The sequence below is a fragment of the Hyperoodon ampullatus genome (assembly GCF_949752795.1).
Source record: "Hyperoodon ampullatus genome assembly, chromosome: 1".
In the NCBI taxonomy this organism is placed as follows: domain Eukaryota; kingdom Metazoa; phylum Chordata; class Mammalia; order Artiodactyla; family Ziphiidae; genus Hyperoodon; species Hyperoodon ampullatus.
This window is the reverse complement of record NC_136914.1, coordinates 33,758,934-33,774,402: the sequence shown is the minus strand read 5'-3', so window position 1 is coordinate 33,774,402 and position 15,469 is coordinate 33,758,934. Positions and strand designations below refer to the sequence as shown.

The window sequence follows — 15,469 nt, the reverse complement described above, 5'->3', positions numbered from 1 at the left end:
CAGACTCACAGACATAGAAAACAAACTTATGGTTATCAAAGGGGAAAGACAGGGGGCAGGGATAAATTAGGAGTTTGGGATTAACATACACACACTACTATAGAGATAACCAACAAGGATCAACTGTATATCACAGAGAACTCTACTCAATATTTTGTAACAACCTATAAGGGGAAATCATCTGAAAAAATAGGTATATATGTGTATAACTGAGTCACTTTGCTGAAACTAACACAACATTGTAAATCAACTATAGTCCAATATAACATAAAAAAATTTTTAGAGAAAAAAGAAAAAGAAGCAGAGAGTCCTGGCAGCTTCTTCTGGCCAGTCAGCATCCATCATCTTCCTCAAACCTGATAACCCAGCAACACCCCAGGGGCTGTCAGATGTGAATTTAGCTTCCTTATTTGTCCCAGTTTAGGAAGTGAATTGTCCATTGTTGTAAGCTTGTTAGTAACTTATCTATGACAAGTTACAAGCTGATGCTTATACATATTAGGAACATACTGAGAGCACTGAGGGGCATAGAAAAGACAAAAAAATAATCAAACTCCAGTTCCAAAGACCGAAATATAAGATTTTTTTTTTAGCATCTTTATTGGAGTATGATTGCTTCACAATGGTGTGCTAGTTTCTGCTCTGTATAAAGTGAATCAGCTATACATACACATGCCATAAGATTTTATCCCAGATGATTCAAGTACCACCAGCCAGTGAGCAGGAGAATTATGCTCTTGTTTGCTTTCTAATGTAAACTTAAAAACCATATCTTTAAGATAAACTAATCCTACTGTATAAACTAAGCCTCATTATTTAGAAGCTAGTCTCACTTGGTAAAATATGAGTTTGGGTTCATCTCGAAGGCATTGGCTGTGGAGTCAGATGGACCTACATCTGAACCCTAGTTCTGGCACTTTCTAGCATTTCAAATGGAATGACCTAAACTTTGAGCCTCTGGCCCATTGGAGATAATAATACCTATTCCCAATGGTTGCTGTGTGGCTTAAATGTAAATACAGAGTTCCCAGCCCTGTACCAGGCACTTAGTGGTGTTAAGTAACCATGGGTTCTTTTTCACTCTTTTTTTGTGCTTTTTGATTTTCCAAGTATGGAAATAGTTGGTGGACCCAAGTTAATCAAGATCATTGTATTGGTTTTTTTTTGTTTTGTTTTTAATAAATTTATTTTCTTTATTTTTATTTTTGGCTGCGTTGGGTCTTCGTTGCTGCTCACGGGCTTTCTCTAGTTGCGGCGAGTAGGGGCTACTCTTCATTGTGGTGCACGGGCTTCTCATTGCGGTGGCTTCTCTTGTTGCAGAGCATGGGCTCTAGGCATGCGGGCTCAGTAGTTGTAGCACGCGAACTCAGTAGTTGAGGCTCACGGGCTCAGTATCTGTGGCTTGCGAGCTCTAGAGAGCAGGCTCAGTAGTTGTGGCTCACGGGCTTAGTTGCTCCACGGCATGTGGGATCTTACTGGACCAGGACTTGAACCCGTGTCCCCTGCATTGGCAGGTGGATTCTTAACTACTGCGCCACCAGGGAAGCCCAAGATCATTGTACTGTTGATAAGCTGAATTTACAACCACACGGTTCCACTGAAAGGTAACTAATGAGACGTGGGTTGTGAATTGTGTGGAGACTCAGTCAGAGCATCAACAAAAACAAAAGTAAGAGGGAAAGTCGGCCAGAAGGGCCATGCGTGTGACTTCAGGGACCCCTAGGAAGAGAGGCTTTCTTGGTTTACCCCGGTGTTGTCTGGATTCGGATCCAGAGACCCTTGCAAATCCAATGGCATGGACTTAGGAATCAGGAGTTCTTTGAAAAACTATTACGTGTTTTGCATTTTGGTGATATTTTTATGTTATTTTACTATTTATAGAGACAAGTATCTTCTTTGCCAGTAATCATTTCAATTAATTTTTTTCATGTAATTCTTTTCATGTAAAAGTCAGTGTTTCAGATCTAATCACATATACTTGGGCCTCATTATATACATTTTTTTCTTTAGGTATGTTTAGGAGACATTAGACATGCTATTCTGATTTTTCAGAAAAGACAGCACAATGAGAATGTAGCAGTACCAGCAGTGACATGACATAGACTGAGACTCAGCCTCTGCCATAAAACCCTTGTGTTTCACTCTTGTGGCATCACACAGGACCAAATGGGCTATAAAAATGAGAATCAGTAGTTTGTGCTAAAGACATTTTGGAGAAAATTGCATTCCGTTTGAAAAATATTAAAATACTAAAAGGTAGTACTAGTATACTAGGATGCATACGTATTAAATAAAGATCTTTACCAGATGTTCCATCCATTAATTGACATTTGAACCAGAATTTTTTCCTTTTACTTGAAAATGACATAGCACTGTATGGTCTTTGCTTTTTCACACCTGCCTTTCTCTGTTTCCGTAGGAATCCAGAGTCGCCCGTCTTTCTGTTGTGACCTTCTGCTGCCCCTGGACGTTACAGTCACCAGTGTCGCTGGTCCCGTAGTGGCTTCTGTGGCTCGGTCCCCGTAAGAGCAGCCGCCAGGAGGTGATCACCATGTTTTGTGCGAAGCTGAAGGACCTGCAGATCACGGGGGACTGCCCCTTCTCGCTGCTGGCCCCGGGCCAGGTCCCCAACGAGCCCGCGGGCGAGGCGGCAGGGGGCGGGCCTGCAGCTCCGCCCCAAGGGCAGGGCCTCTGTCCCGGCGACCCCGGGAAGAAGCCTCCCGGAGGGCTTCCTCAGAGAAAGAGCAGCCGCAGCCGCGTCTACCTGCACACTTTGGCAGAGAGTATTTGCAAACTGATTTTCCCGGAGGTGAGTGCCTGGCCTTTTGAGATTTTACTGATATTTTGAAAATGGCAAAAGGATGTTTTCCTAAGGAAAATGTGAACACTTGCTGTCTCACTTTCAAGGCTACAGTCGATGTAGACTGTTTTCTGGAAACATTTTAAAACATTTTTTTAAAAGCAGTCATTTTCTTAAATTGTGTTTAATCTGAAAATGTTTAAAATCTTTCATGCTCTTCCAAAGCATCCTGCACTCTGACAAGCTTTACGACTTTGGGCCGCTGCTTCACCCTTTGGCCTCAGCATCCGTACCTGAAAATGGAAATGCTCACACATAGAGTCTGCACGGGCATTAGGTGAAATAATCCACAGCTCTCGCCACCCACAAGGACCCATTTTCTACTTATGGATGCCAAGCTAGTTTTTATGGATTCATTAGCTATATTTTTAGAACTGAATTCCTTGAAGAATAACTCATTCCCTGCTGGGTTTTCCTAAGAGCATCATCTGTTCCCTGGCAACTTGCTGAGCTGGGAAGACCGCCACATCCTGCTGGTTGAGTCTGATGTCTCCACTCACCCCAGGCCTGACCTGCTTCCTTGAGTCAGGGTCACGGGCCTGCCCGTGACACCCACCTGCCATCAGCTCAGACACATCTTGGTGTAGCTCTGTGAGCTGGGCTGCACAGCCTGATGCCGTTTTGAGATGTGGAGCGCAGCCTTTAAGGGAATTCTGGAAAGACCGATGCTGTAAGGTCTCACTTACATCTGGAATCTTAAGAACAAGAAGAGCAACTCATAGAAAGTACAGACTGGCAGTTAAAAGATAAATGAGTGCTAGGGTGTAACATGCAGCACCATCACTGGACCTGGCACTGCTGTGTGATGTGTAGGAAAGTCGTTAGGCAAGTCCTCTGAGTTCTCATCACATGGAGACTTTGTTTTTCTTTTTTCCTTCTGTTCTTTTTACTGTATCTATATGAGAAGGTGGATGTTAGCTGAACCTATTGTGGTAATTATTTCACACTCTGTGTAAATCAAGCTGTCATGCTGTGCCCCGTAAACTTAGACAGTGATGTATGTCAATTAGTTCTCAATAAAACGGGGGGGAAAAGAACTCTGGGGACAGAGCATAGACCAGGTAAAATATCTTTGGAACGGATGGGGCATGTGGAGGGTTCCTTGCCCCTTGGGGTCAAAGAGAAGAGCTACTGAAAGGCTTCATGGTGTGTCTTCCTCCCTCTGTCGGTGTTCACGGTTTTATATAAATTCGTTTCAACTGGGAGACTGGGGATTGATGTGGTCAAGCTCCAGCTCTCATCATCCACGGATGATTTTTAATTGACTCCACACCACCCTTGTGCCTGTGTGAAGCACTGAAGACTGGTGACTTTTAGGACTGGAAGGGACGTCAGAGAGAAACTTGTTTCACTCCCGAGAGGGACTAGAGAGGCTAAGTGACTTGACCAAAGTCACACAGCTTTGGAAGGATAGAGCAATTACTGCTGTCAACCATATGGACTCGAGTGACAAAGAAGAGACTTGAATTGAAGCTTGAAGGATGGATAAATTCGAATTAACAGGAAGTTGAGGGAACTTAACGTCAAATATAAAAAAACACAGTAGGGCTTCCCTGGTGGCGCAGCGGTTGAGAGTCCGCCTGCCGATGCAGGGGACACGGGTTCGTGCCCCAGTCCGGGAAGATCCCACATGCCGCGGAGCAGCTGGGCCCGTGAGCCATGGCCGCTGAGCCTGCGCCTCCGGAGCCCATGCTCCGCAACGGGAGAGGCCACAACAGTGAGAGGCCTGCGTACCGCAAAAAAAAAAAAAAACAAAAAAAACAAAACCCACAGTAGTACTTTGGTTCGTGGCCTTTGAGATGGAAATATTTAATTATTCTCTCCCTGCTCCAGTCACTAGCCAGCCAGCTTTGGCTGGGGTGAGGGATGTAGCCCTTCTCAGGCAGGTGGCTGGCATCACAGTCTAGGAAGCGGTTGGTACTCTCATTTCCAAGGACAGAGCAGGAGGCACAGGGATGAACAGATGGTGAGGATGGACGGCTGGAGACCTTCCATGCTTTCCCTGGGTCTTGTCATTACCATGTTGGCTTCATTATTCTGTTTGATACATTTTGAGTTCCTACAATAGAAGTCATACACATGTTGGAACCTCTTTTAAAAACATTCTGAACACCAAACATATATGTTCCTGTTTTCCTTTTCTTTACTTAAAAGAATCTGTGTTGTTTGTTCGTGAGCTCACAGGAATAATCATCAAGGTTTGACTGCGCTGTCATGTAGCAGGGAAGGCGAGGATGTAGGCCATCCAAGAGGCAGGAGGTGACCCTTGGCATCAAGGACCAAGACTCTTTTCCCACAACTGAGGCCATTTTCATTAAAACTGGGAATGTCCCAGGGCCGTGTAGTAAACAACCTAGATTACTTCATCCCCTGTCCGAACATCTACGTGTCTTTGATTAAGTAGGACTTTTTTTTTTTTTAGTTTCTGCTTTATAACAAAGTGAATCAGTCATACATATACAGCTGTTCCCCCATCCCTTCCAATTTATGGATAACTGATTCTTTTTAAGTGGACAGATTTAATGCTTACCCTACTGTTCAGTTTCAGTTCTATCAGTAACCCAAAGGAAGAGACTCCAAATAGCATTTGATGGCACCCTAGTCCTTGCTTTCGATAATCAGATTTAACGCCCCAATTATGGGGGGACAAGTATATCCTTAGCAGATTTAGAGTGGGAGATGGCTTTCCAGAGTTGTGGAATCATAGGTTACAGAAGTCTTTTTGCTCATCTAATGCAAACTTTTCATTAGTTTGAAGAAATTGACACATAAAAGGCCACTTGCTTTAAGTAAAAGATAACTGAGGAGACGGAATGTTCTCTGCACCTCATTCCTAATCTTTTGCTCTTTCTGTTACATTGTTAGCTGATTTTTCTTGAATATTCTCCCCAGTAATCCTGTAAGCTCCTCAGGCAGAATGTCTTTAAAGAAATTATGATATGATATTAGCCACAGTTGTAGCAAATCAGAACCCACTTCCTGAACTGAATCAATTGAGTCAGATATACTTATATAAAGGGTATCATCCCAAATCCAAGACCTTGTGAGATTAAGAGGGTCTGAGGGCACTCCTGAAGTCTCTAAATGTGCTGCAAAATATTGGGTTGCAAGAAGAAAAAAGAGAAGCAGTTTGACAGCATCCTTATGAGGGAAATATCCTTGGTCTAGAAAATCATTAAAAACTGTAGAAAACACCCCATCCCAGCTCCTGCCATACTTAAAACCTTTCAATGACTTTTCATTGCTCTAACATAAAAATAAACTTTCTTAATATAGCCTCCAGGCCAAAAAAAAACTGTAGAAAAGTTTAAAATCAACTGAAATAGCAACATATCCATAAACCAGACCAAGGAAATTCCATTCAGAGTGTTCCCAACAATACTGCATCAAACAGCAGTTGTACCTGAAGTATTAATATATGAGTATCCTCTAGGGCCGTCCTGCAGTGATTGATTCTGTGTCATGAGGCCTGAGGTCTCAGGAAAGTTGAGTCCTGCTCATGGATTTCTTGTGAACTGTGTCATGTCAGGGTCTAGGCTCAGGTTGTATTGTAGAAGCCCTAGCACCAAGGTAGGAAACTATGCACCAGCAGCCTTTACCAATGCATGTTTTGTCTGAAAAGCTTGTTGGTTTTGTTTTGTCTTGTTTTGAATTTATAACAAGTTTCCAGAGGTGCAGTGGTGGGTGATGAAAGTAGACAGGAAAGCCTGGTAAGCCACAATATCACCAACTTATGCTACTACAGCTTGGCTAGGACTTTGGAACTTTCTTCTTTAGAAAAACAATTTTTTTTTAAATTTTATTGGAGTATAGTTGTTTTACACTGTTGTGTTAGTTTCAGATGTACAGCATAGTGATTCAGTCATCCATATGCATATATCCATTCTTTTTCAGATTCTTTTCCTGTATAGGTCATTACAGAGTAATGAGTAGAATTCCCTGTGCTGTACAGCAGGTCCTAAGTTCTGATTCAACATGGAAAGTCAGGAAGACACCTGTTCCACAAACCCCAGCAATGAGAGAGGGACCATTTCTCCTTTCTTACAATGGCAGCATATATGCTAGGAGGAAAGGACTAGAAAAAGAAGTTCCTGGTGGCAGTGGGAAGGAAATGAAAGACCAGGAAGAATACAGACTGGCAAGGATAAAACCATGTATCTGGTGTTTTAACCGAAAGGTCAAGAGGAGGAGAGAGAAGGGTGCTGTCTCAACTAGCGCTCGGGGCGAGGAAGGAAAAAGTCTTTGGTGCCAGAATTGGATGGACTCTCTTTTCTCATTGCTCATCCAGAGGTCCTGGTCAGAGCAGCAATTCATATATAAACAAATGTAATGAAACTATTTTAAATTGGAAACAATCTAAATCCATTTTTGAACAAGCTGAAAGAGTAACACCTCTGTACTGGCTTATATCTTCTCACTGATAGAAATGTTATGGACCAAGCCTTCAAGACTGAATAGCTGATGGGGGCACGGGGGTGATGGTCATTCATTCATTCATTCATTCATCCCATCACTGTGTAGCGAGCATCTCCTGTGGCCAGGTACTATCTAGGTGCTGGACATGCAGTAGTGAGCAAAACAGGTATTCCCTGCCCTTTTGGAGTCTCTATTCTAGTGGAGAAGACAGAAAATGAGAAACAAATGTCAGGTAGCAAATGCTTGAAAGACAGGCTCGTGCAGAGGCAGTGACCCTCATTACGCGGCTGACCCCTCTTCCCGTATGAATAGGTTTTACAGAAAGATGGATGGGGTGGAGCTGAAACTGGCCATCTCATATATAACTGATAAGAGTGCCAATTGCTACAAACTTTTATGAAATTAATTTGGAAAGAGCTACTGAAAATTAAAAATCCACAGACTTTAAGGGTTTCACTGAAAAAAATATAGCTTATGGACATAAAAAGTAATATATGAGAGAAAAAAAAAAGGCCCTTGAGAAACTGAAGATTCTTGAGCACCCCCGGCTGATCTGCCCCATTTATGGTCTTGGGTTTAATGTTCCCTTCCTCCTGCCCTGATTCAAGCGATCTGAGGAACAGGCCCCCATTTCTCTTCCCAAACCCGTTCCCCACCTGCCAGGCATCCGGCCTTTGGTCGGAATCTGCCCACTGTTCCAGCTCTTCTTTCCTCCTGAGGCAGATGTGTCCTCTCTCTCCTTACCGGAACCGTCAGAAAAATGGTTCTACGTGGTAAATCTAAGTTCTCCTTTATTTCTTTTCAGCCCTTGTATTTTCTTTCAAGAAATTTCACATTTCTTTTCTAAGCTCTATATGCTCTTTAAAAACCAAAAGTTTTGGGGCTTCCCTGGTGGCACAGTGGTTAAGAATCCATCTGCCAATGCAGGGGACACGGGTTCGAGCCCTGGTCCAGGAAGATCCCACATGCCGTGGAGCAACTAAGCCTGTGCACCACAACTACTGAGCCTGTGCTCTAGAGCCCGCGAGCCACAACTACTGAGCCCACGTGCCACAACTACTGAGGCTGCGCTCTAGAGCCACAACTACTGAGCCCGCCTGTCACAACTACTGAGCCTGCGCGCCTAGAGCCCGTGCTCCACAACAAGAGAAGCCACTGCAATGAGAAGCCCGCGCACTGCAATGAAGAGTAGCCCCCACTCACCGCAACTAGAGAAAGCCTGCACGCAGCAACGAAGATCCAACACAGCCAAAAATAAATAAATAAATAAATAAATAAATAAATAAATAAATTTTTAAAAAACACCAAAATTTATTTTCATAATTCATTTCATTAAAACAGAAGCTTGGTCTATTTTGCTTAAGTTTACTGTCTCACTTGACCAGTGGAAATTCCAAGAGAAATATAAATAGTTCTCAAGGAAAAAGGAATTTCACAACTTGGGGTATAGCCAGAGAATTCTCCACTGTCCTCTGGGTAAACCACACAAAGAACTGGTGGCTATATACACACATAGATACATATGATTTTTTTACGGAATGCAAAGAAATTACCAGTGCTTTACTTCCCACTTATCAACAAGCTGTTAAGAGAGATTAATAGTATTGAAACCAGTGTTTAAAACTCTGAAGGCTTATGTACAACTATCTTGCAATCTAGGAAGATTCATGAGATACTCAGAAATCAATAGAAGAGAAGAACGCTGCAAGTATTTGGTGAAGATTATTCGTTCAAAGAAAGGAAATGAGTGCAAGATGGGGGAAATCTGAGATTTGTTTCAATCAGTGATCAACTGACCTTGGTGACAGATTGGATTTAAGGGATAAAAGAAAGGGGAGGGACATACTCAGGAGTTTCCTAGAGCAGGACAGGTAAACCGTACATGAGAGAGAAATGTGGTTTTGTGGGAAGGGTGGAGGTCACTGGGGTAGCTGGTGTGGGTCTGTGGAAGGAGTGTGAGTCTCTTGGCTTGAGCGCCCCTGAGACTGAAGTCCTGGCCACACACCCAAGCTGTTTCCGGCCCCCGAGGAAGGGGTGCCCGCAATTCCTCCACGAAGGCTTGACTTCACCAAACCAGGTCTCCTGTTTGATTCCAGCTCAATGGCTGTCAGTGAGTGCCCACCGAGGGCAAAGCCCACATCCAGACCCAAGTGAGTCTGAGAGCTTTGCTTCTGCCCAAGTGTGAAAAACCCATAGAAAATCTATCCCTTTTTCCACAGTGTCAGTTCACTACACTTATTAAAGTAACTGCTTCTGCTTCTTCATAAGGAGCTTTCAGCACCAATTTTCTGTAAAGTATGTATCTTCAAGAATATGATTATTTAAGGGAATGTTTTAAACTTTTCCTTTCAATTTTCAGTTTGAGCGGCTGAACCTTGCCCTTCAGAGAACACTGGCAAAACACAAGATAAAGGAAAGCAGGTAAGTTGAATCACTTTAGTTGCACGAATCTCCTGTTGTAATCGCTGACACAGCTACTAATAACCAACACTGAGTGATGCATGCATGTGTTTTGAATCATTTTGGTATGCCGGGAACTGGGCTAACACTCATGAAAGCAAATGTATTCATTTTTCACATTTTATATATCACTAAGCTCAGGTTCCTGTAAAATATCTGGGCTCGTATATCTGTTCAGGCAAAGGCAGAACTTAGTTTCAAGCCTGGGGTTTTCAGAGCCCATGATTTTAACCATGTTGCCCTGTGCTGTTGCTTTTAATAAGCTCCCAGAAGGCCTGTTCTTTCTTAGCAAGGGATAGCTTCTGAAATGTTTTACAAAGGTAAGGCATGGTCAGAGCAGAGTCCTTGCTGGAAGAACACTGCCGAGAGGCTGGGGCCTGCCTGTCCCTCCCCCATAGCCTCGACCACAGGTTCAACTTCCAGCTCCTGCATCAGGAGGATGGGAAAGGATACAGGGGCAAGAGGATGGCCACTCAGGGGTCTGGGGCAGTACTAAGGGAGGTGTTTCACTATTTTCCTAACTGGTTCGGTTATACTGGTGTGCGAATACCAGTTCCGTTTATACTTTGTTCTTTTACTCTGTCTTTGAAATTTTCTTTAAGAAAGCTTTCTGTAGCGGTTTCATATATAAGGTAATTTAAAAAAAAAAAAAAAAAAAAAAAAAAAAACCTGGGGGCTTCCCTGGTGGCGCAGTGGTTGAGAGTCCGCCTGCCGCTGCAGGGGACACGGGTTCGTGCCCCGGTCCGGGAAGATCCCACATGCCGCGGAGCAGCTGGGCCCATGAGCCAAGGCCGCTGAGCCTGCGCGTCTGGAGCCTGTGCTCTGCAACAGAAGAGGCCACAACAGTGAGAGGCCCGCGCACAGCAAAAAAAAAAAAAAAAAAACCCTGACTTTTAGAGTTCATTTTAAAAATACATCTCGGCTCATTTACTGCTGGTGGATAACTTGATTTGGCCTTGTTTTGGTTTTCCTGAAATCAAAGGATTACTCCATGTGCAAATAATACAATAAACACTTGAGTTCAAATTTTCAGAATTGAACTTGGAAGTTTTGCAAACCAGTATCATTGTCGGGAATATTTTACAAGTTCATTCATCTGTCTGCTGCTCAGGAGTGGATAGTCGGCTCTGCGGATTATCAGGGCTGAATTTCCCTTGCTGACTAACTGGTCCCACACTGTAGGCAGCAGGCAAAGCCAAGAAGGGGTCAGAGACAGGTCCAAAAAGAGAGAGTGTGAATCTATGTGTCTGACAGAAGCTGTGTTTACAGAGTGATATGGAAAGCATTCCAGAATGCCTCTGACCTTAATTCTCAGTCAGGCTGATAAGATAGCCAACAAGTTCTGTAGCTGTGCTACTGTGTCTGTCTGCCTAGGGCTTTGGCAGACAGTTTACTCAGAATTTATTCTCAGGGCCTTGTGTCCTGAAATGTGCCTAAGCTAGATGCAGATATTCAGTTAGGATGTGTTCCCAGAGATGTATCTCTTTAAAAAAAAATTCTCAAAACTTAAAAAAATTATTTTATTTGGAAATTTAAAAAAATCTTTTACCACTTCCCTGACTTCTTAAAGAGTTGATCACACTTTTAAATTGTCCTAATCACTATTCCAATGTTGAAATAAGATGAAGGACCTTTTTTCTTATGAGACTGCCTGCTGATATGCTTAAATGGCTTCTCTCTGCTTTCTTTCTTTAGTTCTTCGAGACATTGGGCCTTTCTCCCCATCTTTCTGGCAGGTCAGCTGCCGTTTCTACTGCAGTCAGTTTGCTGCCTGCTGAGGGTACCTTAACTGCCCCATCTGCCACCTCTGTTAAGTGAATGAGTTTTAGTACAGCCCGTTATTATACCTCTTTGGGTTGGTTGCACAGAGAGCTTTGGGTTTGTTTCTTTTTCTAGGACCTTTTGATCACATCACAGCATCATGTGTGAACTTGTGGCTGGTGTGTGTGTCTCTGTGTACAATATATGCACATTTGCTGGTGTCCATGCAGGCTTACACCTCTTTTTTTATTTTTTTTTGAGGGTAAAGAAAGGGAGCTTATTTTGTTTTTTGTTTTTTGTTTTTTTTAAAATAAATTTATTTATTTATTTATTTTGGCTGCGTTGGGTCTTCGTTGCTGCACTTGGACTTTCTCTAGTTGCGGCGAGCGGGGGCTACTCTTCGTTGCGGTGCACGGGCTTCTCATTGCGATGGCTTCTCTTGTTGTGGAGCACGGGCTCTAGGCGCACAGGCTTCAGTAGTTGTGGCGTGTGGGCTTCAGTAGTTGTGGTTCGCGGGCTCTAGAGCGTAGGCTTAGCAGTTGTGGCGCACGGGCTTAGTTGCTCCGCGGCATGTGGGATCTTCCCGGACCAGATCTCAAACCCGTGTCCCCTGCATTGGCAGGCGGATTCTTAACCACTGTGCCACCAGGGAAGTCCCAGGGAGCTTATTTTGAATCGCACTATGTGTTGTTTGGATTAGCTAAGCTTTGCTGGGAGTTAGCAGAAGAGGTCTCTGAGCAGCTTTGTTCTCATTCTTTAGAAAAAAAAAACAGAAGTTGCTTAAGGGAGAAGAAGGAGCAAATGTAAAGACTGGAAACATAACATAATATATAACAAAGGGTTAGGGGGTCTCTAGATAACATAATATATAACAAAGGGTTGGGGGAGTCTCTAGATTCAAACTAGATGTAATCAAACTATTTAGATAAGAACATACAGAAATATATATTTCTAGTAACCTAGTATTTTAAATAATTATAAGCAGTATACCTTTATGCGATCAAGTAGACAACAGAGCAACTTCCTTCTCAAAAATGTTTCCTTTTGAAACTTCTCTACATATATCAAGCTTTACTGAAATCTTTTTAACATTTTAAATTCATGCCTGTTTCCTCTTGGCTTGTCTAATGGCAAGCTGAACCACAAGTAGAACTTGGGTGTCTTTTAATACACTTCAGTAGTTTGGCAAAATTGGTCATAATCAGTCTTCACTATCAGAAATCATCAAAAAACAATTAGGCAAACAGGAATCAACAAGTTGTCCAGTTGAAATTACAAAAACCTTTTATCAGTCAAAATGTATGCTATTATCCACTTTTGTGCTACATAAAGCAGCGAAGAAATTGAATAAGGAATAGATTTCTTTAGTTACTAATTTTTATGTAAGATCAAGGATAAAAGTTTAATGTGATGATGTCTGAGACCTAAATATATAGAACCCAAAACTCAAAAGCAGGATGTACTATGTATTTGCTTTAGAAAATAATTAAGAACTTACTTAAAAGTGAAATCCCTCAGTACAGAGATTTTTCTTCTTGGTTGGGTTATCAGAAAACCCCATGCTGATTTATTATCATCTTTTCCTGCCATTTCATACCACTGGTTTTCTGCCAGTACAGCCTCTATACTATTAACCAATGTGAAGTTAGCTTCAAAGGTAAATATACTTTATAAGAAATGATGAAACACTCTAAATCAGGTATATTCGGGGTTTTTCCAACATTGTTTTGGGTTTGTACATGTCACTGCTCCTTTCCTGTAAACTTGACAGTCAAGATTTGCCTCTACAGAAAAGGTAAATTATTTTCTGTCATCATTTCTGTATGTTATAATCTGAAATTTTAGCATTCACTTGTCAGTTTATAATTTAAGTTATTGAAATAATTTCAGGAAATCTTTGGAAAGAGAAGACTTTGAAAAAATAATGGCAGACCAAGCGATTGCAGCAGGTAATAGAATTAAGTATATGCAATTAGGAAATAATTATACTTGTAGAACTAATGTTTTACCTGTAAACAAACATTTTCTATTCCTAGAAAATATTTACCTGGAGAACTAATATTTTCTTTAAAATATTCATATTTATTTGTTGGTAGCTTCCAGTGTGAAATATTAAATATCATGTTTTGTGTTAACACAAAGAATAACTCTTTTTCATACTATATGTCTTTGTTTGACCTCAAACATTTCCTCTTACAATGTTTATTTGCTGAGAAGTAGATGAAGCTGCGTGGGAGGCTGACTCATAGGCATTCACAGGCTTTGGTCTTGAACTTTAAGTGTTCCTCATTTATGCATGAAAAATTCTACTCAGCAAAGTAAAAGAAGTAATTTTTTTTAAAGGTTGGAAGCAATCATGGGGAAAAAAGTGAGCAGTGCTCTCATATTAATACCTAGTTTGGAGGAAACAAGCAGATGAGTGACTTTGTCATACTGTCCTTTTCAAAGTTTGAGTACATGAACCAAGAGGTTAGATGTTTCTCAAAGTACAAGATATGAAGAACTTGATGATGATGATGACAGTGACGATGGCTGACTTGTACTGAGCCCTTCCTCTGGGTCAGGCGCGATTCTAATGTGCCCGCCAACCCTGCCATGGCAGTGCTGTGGACAGGGCACTTGGGTTTCTCTAAGTCACAAATGAGAATAATGTGGTACACAGAGTGTAAATAAGAGAGGACATTAGAGGGAGAAGCTGTGGAAAGTAGATAATATATTCCAAACACCTATTCAGTCAGGTAACATCAAACAAGAATGCTATTTTACTCAGAAAAAAATTAGTTCATATCATCTCTAAGGAAAAATGACAAAATTGAGTTTCACCACCAGTGATTTAAATTAATTCCTGTATCTGATGCTTATACTCCAAGGGGGCTGGGACCCCTTCACCAACATGTACCACTGTTTCCGTTGTTAACAAGGTGGGAGAGCTTTTTTCTGAAATGGACTTGATCCTGTGATTCCAATTGCTCTTTTATAGTTAAATTTCAGGGAGATAAAAAGTCATATATTATACTCAGTTGATCATTCTTACGTAATTAACTGACTTGGGATTCATATTAGGAGTTAGCCAAATTTTAGAAACTAATTTATTTAGATAATTTAAACACGGGTAGTTAATTTTGGCTGGAAATCTTATTAGCAGATAGAAAGCAAACTAACTCGGCAGATAGAACAATATTAAAAACAGTAACAGCACATCTCTGCTAAGATGGCGCATTTGATACGGCAGAAAATGTATTATATGCTTTCAGGAGTCCCGGTGGAGATCATCAGAGAATCTCTCGGTGAGGAGCTTTTTAAAATATGCTACGAAGAAGATGAATACATCCTAGGTGTGGTCGGAGGAACCCTGAAAGACTTTTTAAATAGCTTCAGCACCCTTCTGAGACAAAGCAGCCACTGCCAGGAAGCAGAAAAGAAGGGCAGGTTTGAGGACGCGTCCATCCTATGCCTGGATAAAGATCCCGATTTCTTAAACGTTTACTATTTCTTCCCCAAGAGGATCACCTCCCTGATTCTCCCCGGCATCGTTAAGGCAGCTGCTCGCATCTTGTACGAGACCGAAGTGGAGGTGTCCTCGACACCCCCCTGCTTCCACCAGCACTGCAGCGAGTTCATGGACCAGCCCTGCCTGCTCTACTCCGTCCACGTCAAGACCCCCCGACCGTCCCCACCCCCGGGGAGGCCCCCGTCCTCGCTGGTGATCCCCGCCTCGCTCTTCTGCAAGACCTTCCCCTTCCATTTCATGCTGGACAGAGACATGACCATCCTGCAGTTGGGCAACGGCATCAGAAGGCTGATGAGCAGGAGAGACATGCAAGGGAAGCCTCATTTTGATGAGTACTTCGAGATTCTCACTCCAAAAATCAGCCAGACCTTCAGCGGAATCATGACCATGTTGAACATGCAGTTTGTGGTCCGCGTGAGGAGGTGGGACAACGCCGTGAAGAAATCTTCCAGGGTAAGAAG

At 42.3% G+C, this 15,469-nt stretch overlaps 1 protein-coding gene across 3 annotated transcripts in view; it reads left to right on the top strand.

The window, feature by feature from the left end:
- Window positions 1–2,551: 2,551 nt before the first annotated feature.
- The window catches only part of GUCY1A1 (guanylate cyclase 1 soluble subunit alpha 1), a gene marked incomplete at its 5' end in the record, with an annotated part of 29,096 nt that continues 16,178 nt past the window's right edge, over window positions 2,552–15,469 (top strand). For 2 of the 3 annotated variants that reach the window (XM_079717993.1, XM_079717994.1), the window contains 4 exons: window positions 2,552–2,809; window positions 9,636–9,697; window positions 13,388–13,446; window positions 14,752–15,461. In XM_079717993.1, the coding sequence (XP_079574119.1) occupies window positions 2,552–2,809; window positions 9,636–9,697; window positions 13,388–13,446; window positions 14,752–15,461 (1,089 nt within the window). The remainder of the gene's footprint in view (window positions 2,810–9,635; window positions 9,698–13,387; window positions 13,447–14,751; window positions 15,462–15,469) is intronic. The other variant, XM_079717995.1, reaches the window with a different exon arrangement.